Raw genomic sequence first — 11,791 nt, 5'->3', positions numbered from 1 at the left:
CTTACTTTGAGTTAGCCTTGGTCTTGAACTTCCACATGTAATCAGTCACCATCTCCAATCCCATTCCCCTCCATGTCATCTCTCTGAGTGGCTCCTCTGTGCACAGTGGGTGCTAGGCACTGATATAGAGGATCAGGGGCAGGTGAATATATCCTTTCTGTTATCATTGTCACTGCCTTAGTAGAAGCTTTGCCATTCATCACCTGTCTGTTAGTTATATCACAATTATCTCCCGTATTCTAATCTTCAGTATCATGTACCCTCACTGTGTCTATCTGACTCTCTAAGATCTAAGAAACAGAACACAAACTCCTTAACATTCAAGTTTCTTTTTAGCATGGGTTCAACCCACCCTTTCAGCCTTACCTGGCACTACATTCCCACTCAAACACCTTAAAGCCCAACTCAGTGTATTACTCCCTGTTCTCTGCATATGCCATGTGCTCCCATGTCTCAGCACCTTAGTCCATGTTCTTTCTTCGTACTGTGATGAACCGTCTCCCTCTGGAAAAAGCCAGATCAGAACCCAGCCCCAGAGTCCACCTCTGAGAATCCTTCTCTGTTTGCTCTAGTTTTATACTGCAGCTGTTATTTCATGCTGCGTTTTACTTAGTGAGCATTTCTACATAGCCTCCTCCCGTCTCCCCCAGTCTTGGCTGTTGGCAGTGTCCAGTTAATTGACTGTGTGGTCATCACAATATTTTGCACAGAAGGGTAACTCCACAAGTGCTTACTGAACACAAGTCCAAAACTGCTCAAAGGCAGCTTTTTGTAAGTAACGATACTTTTTTCCCCCATTTTTATTTCTCCCGCTGCTACTGCTCTCATCCCCTTCTACCCCAGCATCTTTGACTTTGACCTTAACAGTGACATAACACAGGTGACTGGACTTCTACAAAGAGCAGTAAATAACCCCAAAGACTCAGCTTGGTGAGGGCAGGACTCATTGTCTCTCTTCTGAGAGCTAGGCACTCAGTATCAAGTACAGTAGATGCTCAATAAATAATTACCAAAACATTGAGTTCATAGCAATTATAATTGTTTTATGCTAGTACTGTGTTGCATGTTATTATAAGAAGTTTATGGGAGGATTTATATCACGTTCAAGTTTTTAAAAAAACTATTTAAATTATCTATATAAGCCCCACCGAGTACAATATGAAGAATGTTTTCCAGTTTTACCAGTCTCCAGTGATTTCTATTAATAACTCAAAGGAGTCATATACTAGGCTGGAGTTGGACTATGTGGATTCTGGAAACAGGAGCAAAGTGAGTACTTGGTCTCAGTCTGTCCGGCACATCCACAGATGCTATTTCTTAGAGCATTGAGTTTTCTGGTGTGATCACAGGAAGAGAGGGAGAAGTTTCTTCACTTAGTAACATTTATTTATGCATTCAGTATCAAGTACATAAGTGCAAATATCCAGAATCCATAATTAAGTCCATTAGGAACTACAGAGAAAGTAATACAAATTGTAATAAAGTTAACATGCTGGTACTTTTTAGTTACCATACATGTAAATCAGCCCATCAGTCTCACACAACAAAAGCACTGCATGTTTGTTTTTGGGTTTATTCATTTATTTATTTATTTTAAGTTATACAAAACTGATTACTCTAAGTACGGTCGACTTGTTTTTATTTTTATGTTGTGTGTGTTGGAAAAACACTTAAACATTGGTTTACAAGTCTATATATTGTTTTTAAAGATTGATCCAACCAACAACCCAAGGACATAGAAGCGATTTCCACTATTGCATCAGTGCACTGGGCAGGAAAGGCCTAGCCACAGGGAACATGAGAAGCTACAGAAGCATTGCAGAGAGAAGAACACCGACGAAGGAAAGATAACTTGGGTTCTCACCATCATGCACTTTTTTTTTTAGCAACACAAAATTAAAAACCACGTCTAATACACTTTTCGCTATACTTTAGTGCTTGACACAAGTGACTCAAATATCCTAAGGGTACAGAAACAGCCTAAAAACAGCTGTTTTAAAGTTTGTCTCTAAGATTATGGTACTAGGGGAGAAACAATCAATTTGCAGTAACATGTAAGACAGAGCTGTTACCACTTCAGACATTCTTCTTGGTGTTCAGTGTCCGGTGGGGTATCCACTTACTCAGTGTGCCTTTTAGCGCCTGGGATTTTAGCCTGAATCCTAAAAAGATAATATCAGACAGTGGTAAATCACAAGTATTATTAATGAAATCATCTTACGACATCACTATGTGTTGTTGCTTTAATTAGCTAAGTGACCAAATAGCTTAATATTCCAAAAAAAATAGCATAATTTTTATGTATGAGTGTCTATAAATGCATTTCTATGCAATAAGGAAGTATGATTAAATAATGAATGACCCCAGGAAGCCGTATTTCTTAAATTATAACTTTTTAGGTAGACAAAGATGTTGATTTATTTCAGCATCATAAAAACTGTGATATACGTAGCTGACCATTTATCACTCGGTCTGGGACACTTCTGAAAGAGAAAGACAGTGCTGTTATTAACTATTCCAGGACAACATGCATGAACAGGGATGGCTCCAGGGTGGAGAAACGCATGGTCACCCTCAGCATAAACTGCTAGACTGGAATGAAGAAAGCCGAGTCCTAGTCTCAGCTCTCTACTAATTAGCTGTGTGCCATCTGGCAGCGAATGAGCCTTCCTGGTCCTAGAGCATTTATGGGTGCAAATTAGATATTTCGAATGCCTTTAAAATTCTGTGATTCTCACAGAATGGCAGTGTTATTTTAGGTAGGTTTACACCGGCAGCATTTTGCGTCATTAAATCAAAGCGTAATGAGCTCCCCATGCAGAGTTTGACTGAGACCTTCCTCTGTGCTAGGCATCCTTCCAGATGCTGGAATTCAGTGAACAGAAGGGAGAAGGCCCTGTTTTCATGGAGCTTTCATTCTCCCAGAGGTTGAGGAGCCAGAAATAAATAAGTAGACAAACAAGAGAAGTACATATTGTGACAAATGCTATTAAAAAAAACCCAAACAAGATGGAATGATAGGCAATGAGGGGGCAGTGGTGATAGCTGAGAGATGTTGTTCAGTCACTCAGTCATGTCTGCCTCTTTGCAACCCCATGGACTGCAGGACACCAGGCTTCCCTCTCTTTCACCATCTCCCAGAGTTTGCTTAAACTCATGACCATTGAGTTGGTTGGTGATGCCATCCAACCATCTCATCCTCTGTTGCCCCCTTCTCCTCCTGCCTTCAATCTTTCCCAGCATCAGGGTCTTTTCCAATGAGTCGGTTCTTCACATCAGATGGCCAGACTATTGGAGCTTCAGTTTCAGCATCAGTCCTTCCAATGAATATTCAGGGTTGATTTCCTTTAGGTGGGAGACACTTACTTTAACTCCCCTGATGTGAGAAACAGATGTCTGCAGGATAAGAAGGGGCCACTGGGTTGAAGTGTTTCAGGAAGAGGAAGCAGGGAGTACAGAGGCCAAAAAGTGAGGACAAGCTTAGGAGGCAAGGATGAGACGAGCGTGCTTGGCGAGTGAGGCGGGAAGGTCTGAGAGGCAGGAGGTAACCAGATGGTGTTGAAACTTGCAGGCGGTAAAAGGAATTTAGATTCTATTCCGTGGCTGGGAAGCCATTGATGAATTGCAGGCAAAGGAATGATGTGATCAAAAAAGATCATGATGGTGGTGGTTATGTGAAAAAAGTGGGGAAACAGAGCAATAACAGATGGAGGGCAGTCTAGGTGCTGAATGGCAATGGCCTGGGGTTATATGGAACGAAGCCTTGCCAGAGGAGTCAAGTGCACACTCTGGGTATCCAGTGAGGGGCTGGAGCAGACAGGACCCAAATGCCAAGCTGACGGGTTGAATGCGTGGGCAGGGGAAAGACTGACGCTAATCAAGGAAGGTGCTTTGGTTTCGGGCCTGAGCAACCAGGTGAATAATAATGCCATTTACAAAGACGGTGCGACAACTGAAGTAAAGACAAATTCTGGGCTGAAACTGCAAGATCTGTTTGGACACGCTGAATCTGAAATGTCTATGGGACATTCGAGAGATAACATCAGGAAAGCAGATGAATGTGAAGCTAACTGGGCCTTAGGAAGTATAACTATGAACAAAGCTAGTGGAGGTAATGGAATTCCAGTTGAGTTATTTCAAATCCTAAAAGATGATGCTGTTAAAATGCTGCCCTCAATCAGCCAGCAAATTTGGAAAACTCAGCAGTGGCCACAGGACTGGAAAATGTCAGTTTTCATTCCAATCCTAAAGAAAGGAAATGCCAAAGAATGTTCAAACTACTGTACAATTACACTCATCTCACACATTAGTAAAGTAATGCTCAGAATTCTCCAAGTGAGGCTTCAACAGTATGTGAACCGAGAACTTCCAAATGTTCAAGCTGGATTTAGAAAATGCAGAGGAACGAGAGGTCAAATTGCCAACATTCGCTGGAACATTGAAAAAGCAAGAGAGTTTCAGAAAAACATCTACTTCCGCCTTATTGAATATACCAAAGCCTTTGACTATGTGGATCAAAACAAACTGGAAAATTCTTCATGAGATGGGAATACCAGGCCACCTGACCTGCCTCCTGAGAAATCTGTATGCAGGTTAAGAAGCAACAGTTAGAACTGGACATGGAACAATGGACTGGTTCCAAATTGGGAAAGGAATACGTCAAGGCTGTATATTGTCACCCTGCTTATTTAACTTATATGCAGAGTACATCCTGCAAAATGCCAGGCTGGATGAAGCACAAACTGGAATCAAGATTGCCAGGAGAAATATCAATAATCTCACCACCTTATGACAGAAAGAAAAGAGGAACTAAGGAGCATCTTGATGAAAGTGAAAGAGGAGAGTGAAAAATCTGGCTTAAAACTCAACATTCAGAAAACTAAGATCACGGCATCTGGTCCCATCACTTCATGGCAAATAGATGGGGAAACAATGGAAACAGTGAGAGACTTAATTTTCTTGGGCTCCAAAATCACTGCAGATGGTGACTGCAGCCATGAAATTAAAAGATGCTTGCTCCTTGGAAGAAAAGCTATGACAAACCTAGACAGCATATTAAAAAGCAGAGACATTACTTTGCCAACAAAGGTCCATCTAGTCAAAGCTATGGTTTTTCCAGTAGTCACGTATGGATATGAGAGTTGGACCGTAAAGGCTGAGCACTGAAGAATTGATGACTTTGAACTGTGGTGTTGGAGAAGACTCTTGAGAGTTCCTTGGACTGCAAGGAGATCCAACCAGTTCATCCTAAAGGAAATCAGTCCTTAGTATTTATTGGAAGGACTGATGCCGAAGCTGAAACTCCAATACATTGGCCACCTGAAGCAAAGAACTGACTCATTTGAAAAGACCCTGATGCTGGGAAAGATTGAGGGCAGGAGGAGAAGGGGATGACAGAGGATGAGATGGTTGCATGGCATCACTGACTCAATGGACATGGGTTTGGGTAGACTCTGGCAGTTGGTGATGGACAGGGAGGCCTGGCGTGCTGCGGTTCATGGGGTTGCAAAGAGTTGGACACAACTGAGTGACCGAACTGAGACTTGCATTGATTTTTTTAAAAATGTCTCAAGCACATAACTGACTCATATTTGGCTGTGACAATTAACCAATGAAAACCTCCAAGTATTTTTTATACATACACTGTTGTATCCTATCTCATCTCCACCTCCTCCTCCTCACATTCTATATTTCTAAAGTGGACTTTTTAAAAACCTAAGCTTGTGGAGACACACATTTTGGAGTCCTTGACATAGAGATAATCTTTGAGGCCCTAGGGATGAAGGGTGAACCAGAGAAGGAAGAGCCAAGAGAAGACACTGCGAGAAAGCAGCTGAGACTCAAGCAGTGCCAGGAGTCAAGGAGAGTGCTCAGCAAAGAGGGCAGTAATCCTAAAGAGTGTCTGAGAGGCTGAGAAGGTTGAGGATGGCGTGATGACTGCAGGATTTAGCAATATGAAGGTCATTAGGACCCTGACAAAGAGCAACTTAAGTGCTCAGGGTGCAGGCCTGACTGCAGTGAGGTGGGGAGAGAAGCAATAGAGACAGCAAGGACAGAAAGACTAGAGCGATTATGATTGTGGCAATGAGCCAGAAGAGGCAGAAACTGATAACGCAGCGGAGAACGTGAAACATTTCAATAGAGACACCTTAGGTCTGGTCTTCGCCAAAGTATAACATATACGTATTAGTTTTGAAATGCTTTTAGAATATCACAGTAGACTAACTGTTAACTAATTCTACTTTTCTCCCATTGCAGAAGTCCTTTAAACCACAGCTCTGCCAGTGGTCAACTAACTTTCATGTGAATACTTGAATGGGTGTCAGTAAGCTTACTGTTTCACAGGGCAAATGGCTTCATTGTTGAACAACTCTAATTGGTACTGTTTCCCCTCATGTTTCATTCAAATCTCAGAACTTCTGGCCTTTCCATTCATAGCTCTTTAGAGAAAAAGAGAATGATTACTTCTCTCTCAATGTTAGACCTCCAAATATTTGAGGATAGTTACTGTGTTCTTTTAAAGTTATCTCTTTTCCAGAATAATCATCTCCAGTAAAGTTTGGTTGTCACTCACATTACTGTCATATTTCCAATACTTCAATACCCAGTCACCTTTTGGACATGACTTCAGCTCTTAAAATGTTCAACTCTGAAATTTAACACATCTACGGAATGACAATATGGGATATGAAACGACTATGGCCTCTTTTGATTTTGATATATACTTTTATTAATAACATCTAAACTTGCATATATTTAAAAAAATATGCCTCAGTACATTACTGATTCATATTTGGCTGTGATGAATTAATCTATTTATCACTCACCCCCCAGGTATTTTTTACACACACTACTGTTGTACTCTATCGCATCTGCCCCTCTTCCCATTCTATATTTGCAAAAGTTGACTTAAAAAAAATCTAAATATAGGACTTTGCTTTCCCTGTCAATTTCATTTTATTAACTTCAGTTCAGCATTCTACATTACTCAAGATCACTTAATTCATTTTGAATCTTGAGCTTGCTGTCTTCTGAATGTGCTTTTGCTCCAAGCTATGTGTCACCTAGAACTCTGATGAGTATATTTGGTTTGTCTTCACATAGTCATATGAAACACTGGTATGGAAAGTCATGGAGTCAAGGGCAGAGCCCTGTGTCACATTACTACACCTCGCCCTGGATGGATTTTCGGTGGACAAATGAACATCCATAGCGTCTACAATTTCAACATTCTGGAACTCTACCAATTGTGCTATCATCTGGACTATACATCTCCATTTTCTCCTCAAGGACACCAGGAAGACTTTTCAAGTACCTCAATGAAATACTAAGAAAGTGTTGCTAGGTGTTATTATCCCCAGTTAGGGGCTCCCCAGCTGGTACTAGTGGTAAAGAACCCACTTGCCAATGAATGAGATGTAAGAGATTTGGGTTTGATCCCTGGGTCGGGGAGATTCCCTGGAGGAGGACATGGCAACCCACTCCAGTATTGTTGCCAAGAGAATCCATGGACAAAGGAGCCTGGTGGGCTGTATAGTCCATGGGATTGCAAAGAATTGGACACAAATGCAGTGACTTAGCATGCACGTACCCCCATTTTAGAGCTGGAAAACTGAGACACAGGGAAGTTAAATGACCTGGACAAGGGTGTCATTCACTCAGTATAGGGGTGGGAGGGGCACCAAAGTCTCTTGCCTAGTCTGGGACTGTCCTCCACACTCACCATGAGCTGATCTCTAAGCAGCGGGAGTAGGATGATCATGATTATGATCACTGAGTATTTATTGAGTGCTCCCTATGTCCAAGTAAGACTACTTTACAGACATTATCTTTTCAATGTATAGATAAAGAAACAAACTCAGGGCATCAAATAACATTTATAATGAATTCTTATAGCTAAAAAATGCCAGAAATGGACTCAAGCTAGTCTATCTGATTCCAAAGTTCCTGTTTTTAACGGTTTCACTAAAATGGTGTGAGTTCTTTTGGTGGAATTATTCTAACATGTAATCAGAATTTCAGAGGTTGAAGAAATCTTAGAGGTAAGACTCCACTAAGAAATATCCTTCAAAATTTAGTGTCAGGCAAAACAGATTCTCTTGGAGAACTGCTGTTTAACTACGTAACTTACCCAGTTTCTCTTTTTTTTTAATTTTTTTAAAATATTTTATTCTTATTTATTTAGTTGTGGCATGCATGATCTTCAATCTTCATTACAGCATACAGGATCTTTAGCTGTAGCACGTGGGATCTAGTTCCCTGACCAGGAATTGAACCTAAACCCCCTGCATTGCAAGCATGAAGTCTTAGCTACTGGACCACCAGGGAAGCCCCACTCAGTTTCTCTTTTTGTCCTTAGCTTCCTTTCCATTCCGGTTCAGATCATTGATTTCCAATTTTAATTTAGCCAACCATATGGTTAAAGCATCTGCCTCCAATGCGGGAGACCCGGGTTCGATCCCTGGGCTGGGAAGATCCCCTGGAGAAGGAAACGGTAACCCACTCCAGTATTCTTGCCTGGAGAATCCCATGGACGGAGAAGCCTGGTAGGCTACAGTCCACGGGGTCGCAAAGAGTCGGACACGACTGAGCGACGGAACGGAATGGAACAGAATTGTATACATATGTTCATACATTTTAGATTCTGCCATCTCTCCTTTCCTTCTATTTTAACAGGCTTATATCCCTACCACTTTTGTTTGAATTCAAACAGCCTCCTTGCTAATTACCACATCTCACTTTCCAATTCTCCTCCCACTAGACTGCCATAGTAATCTGGGCAAAATACAAATCTCCTGCATAGGAACATCAAGGGCAGGCTATGTCCTGTTGAGTACTAACTCCTTACAGCATTCTATACTTGGCCCCAGCTTCTCTTTCTAGGCCCTTTCTAGTTCATCTTTTCATTCATTTAAGCTTTAGACACACTGGTTGACTCACTGCTCCCTGACCCTGACCTACATTTTCATGCTTCTGCCTCTACCTGTGTTATTTCTTCTTGCAGTGTCTTTCCCCTCATCATCCACCTGATGAGTGTTTACCATCCTTCAGGGCTGCTATAGACTGAATGCTTATACCCTGCTGCATCCCATCACCCAACACCCCCAAATTTATATATTGAAACCTAACCCCCAATATGTTAGTATTAGGAGGCGGGGCTTTTGGAAGGTGATTAGGTCATGAGAATGGAGCCTTCAGGGATGGGATTGCTGCCGCTAAGTCACTTCAGTCGTGTCCAACTCTGTGTGACCCCATAGACGGAAGCCCACCAGGCTCCCCCATCCCTGGGATTCTCCAGGCAAGAACACTGGAGTGGGTTGCCATTTCCTTCTCCATTCCTGGTGGTAACATACAGCTATTTGAAAACTGAATGGGCAATTTCTTTTAAAAAATAAGCATATACAGGGATGGGATTAGTGCCCTATAAAAGAGAACCCAGAGAGTTTCCATCTACTTCTGCCATGTGAGGACACAGACAGAAGTCCTCAACAGAACCCAGCCATGCTAGCAAGGGCCCTTATTTTGGTGGCTTTCCATTATCCCCCAGGTAAGAACAGTAGTTTCCTTATCTCTCTCACCTTAATATTTTATACAGTTCTACTGTCATTCTTATACTGTCTTATGGTTATTTCTTTACAGTTTTGCCTGTACCCATAGGCTAAGAGCTCTGCTAGGTGGGATCATCTTATTCATCTTTATACTCTCTGTACCTGTTAATGAAATGCCGGGAAAATAATGTCTTTTTTTTTTTTTTTTGAAGCAAGCAACTAATTAATAAAAAATTAAGAGATGTGATTTGTCCAAGATCCTCAAACTAATTACTGAACAGCTGAGGCCTAGAACTTCTGTCTTCCAGTTTCCAAGCTCCTATTCTGGTGTTCTTTGCTGTCATTCCTGAACACAGTTCTAACTGCCAGAAGGTCACCTAGGAAGTTCATTAAAATATAGATTATGGGTCCCTTATCCCAGGAATTTTATTTCCATAAGTTTGCTGTAGAATCTGGGAATTCATATTTTCAACAGGTTCCCCAGGTTTGGCAAATACCAAGTCTCATGTTATACCATGCTGTCATTTCCTAATACAAAGGAATAAATATTTGTCTTCAATCTTCTGATTTTCACTAGGTATTCATTGCATATGTGTTAAGCTGATAATTTCAGGCATTTTGAAATGTGCTACGGATCTGATATAGATCCAAATTCACATGAATTTAAGAGGAAGAACAGAAACAATACATAATAAAAACAAAAATCTTTATAAACTTCAGGAGAGAACTGTAACTGATGATACACAAATCAAATAGCAGAGGAACCTTAAAGCGCTTGCTTTTTGCTTATTTGTTTTGCTCTGTACATTCTTTGACTATCTAAAATACTTCCATTTAATTCTTACTATCATCTAGGTCTAGCCACATGATTCTAGGATTCTTGGAGAGAAACTAGTATTTTTCGGAAGTGTATTTGTAGCCAAAGCTGAGGTCAGCTTTTGATTAAAACAAAATCTTGAGTAATAATAACAACAGAAAAACTTCATTTTAGATGAAGATATATCTAAAAACACTAATTTAAGAATTAGGGAAAACTACTAAGTTAATGACTATATTAACTGTAGATACTTTTATAACTGGAATCACTATCTCCTAATATATAAAGTAGCGTCTACTTAAGACTCAGGTTTAAAAAGAAATGGTATTAATAAAATAAGCAGACACACACACTTATTGAATTTAAATGGTGTAATCTAAAAGGTAATAAAAGTTCTCAAGATTAAAAAATATTTTGTTTTAAAAATAATTTCAATGGTTTAAAAATTAGTGATATTTACTATTTAAAAATTGAAAATGCTAACACTTTTATTTTGATTAATCTACGAAAATTTAATTTTACTTTTCTGAATCAGGCTTCTTTCCTTCCTCCAATCCATCTTATTCTTGGACATGAGCCAGTCCCCAGACAGACATTAATATCATTCATTTATTAAAATTCATTTCATGATACCTGAAATAAACCATTGAAAGTTTTGTTTAAATGGAAGTTTTAAAATTTATACTTTATTTCTGAAATAATATATTTGGTAAAGGTATGAATATATGACTCAAAGAAGTGAATGATCATAAATCAGTCTATTACTTTATTATCCTTTTATTACTCCTATCTAATCCAGTCAAATGCCTGCCTAAGGCAGTTTCTCTTTTTTATAAATTTCACTATGCAACTTACTTTGCCACAACAGCATTTATGTGAGTCCTCACAAGTCCCAGATATTGGTCAATCTGTGCCTACAAAGAGGAAGAAATCATGAGCACATCCACAGTTCACAAGGTCAAAACTTAACATGAATGTTTGACATCACATAGAACTTACCTGGTGCTTAACATACACTACAGGTAGAGTAAACATTGAAACCACAGCTGGGATGGAAAACAAATATAGTATCAAAATCGAGAGTTATAAGTAGGAACAATCTCATAGATACATTTTTATATAGTTATGTAATACAATGACATTATTTGCAGTAGCCAGCATTCTAGCTAAAAGATGGCACGGCTAGTTCATAAGGAAAACAAAAAAATGCTGAGACCTTCACAAATATTAAGTCATTATTCCTGGAATGAGAGAATGACCTCCTAAGATAAAAATGATCTTCTATACATAACACCATTGAAGCAGATACATATTTGAAGCCAGATAAAACCAGTTATGGTTGAAGAAAAAGAAAAAACTTCAAGAAATTCATTTTTACTGTGTAATATATTGGTATATTATGCTCTTTAATTGAACTATGATGGTC

General features: G+C 39.8%; 1 protein-coding gene across 4 annotated transcripts in view; it reads right to left on the bottom strand.

The window, feature by feature from the left end:
• Nucleotides 1-1,258: 1,258 nt before the first annotated feature.
• Nucleotides 1,259-11,791, bottom strand: part of RTN1 (reticulon 1) — a 250,209-nt gene continuing 239,676 nt past the window's right edge. For 2 of the 4 annotated variants that reach the window (XM_055436736.2, XM_088839560.1), the window contains 3 exons: nt 11,365-11,411; nt 11,221-11,279; nt 1,263-2,162 (listed from right to left, as the gene is read on the bottom strand). In XM_055436736.2, the coding sequence (XP_055292711.2) occupies nt 2,120-2,162; nt 11,221-11,279; nt 11,365-11,411 (149 nt within the window). In that variant the 3' untranslated portion in view covers nt 1,263-2,119. Of the gene's footprint in view, nt 2,163-11,220; nt 11,280-11,364; nt 11,412-11,791 lie in introns of all 4 variants that reach the window. The other 2 variants (XM_088839559.1, XM_088839558.1) reach the window with 2 other exon arrangements.

Source organism: Moschus berezovskii, chromosome 9, assembly GCF_049115385.1.
Source record: "Moschus berezovskii isolate FMDL1 chromosome 9, NW_MosBer_1.0, whole genome shotgun sequence".
Lineage (NCBI taxonomy): Eukaryota > Metazoa > Chordata > Mammalia > Artiodactyla > Moschidae > Moschus > Moschus berezovskii.
The sequence above is the reverse complement of the archived record's forward strand: the minus strand, read 5'-3'. Positions and strand labels throughout refer to the sequence as shown.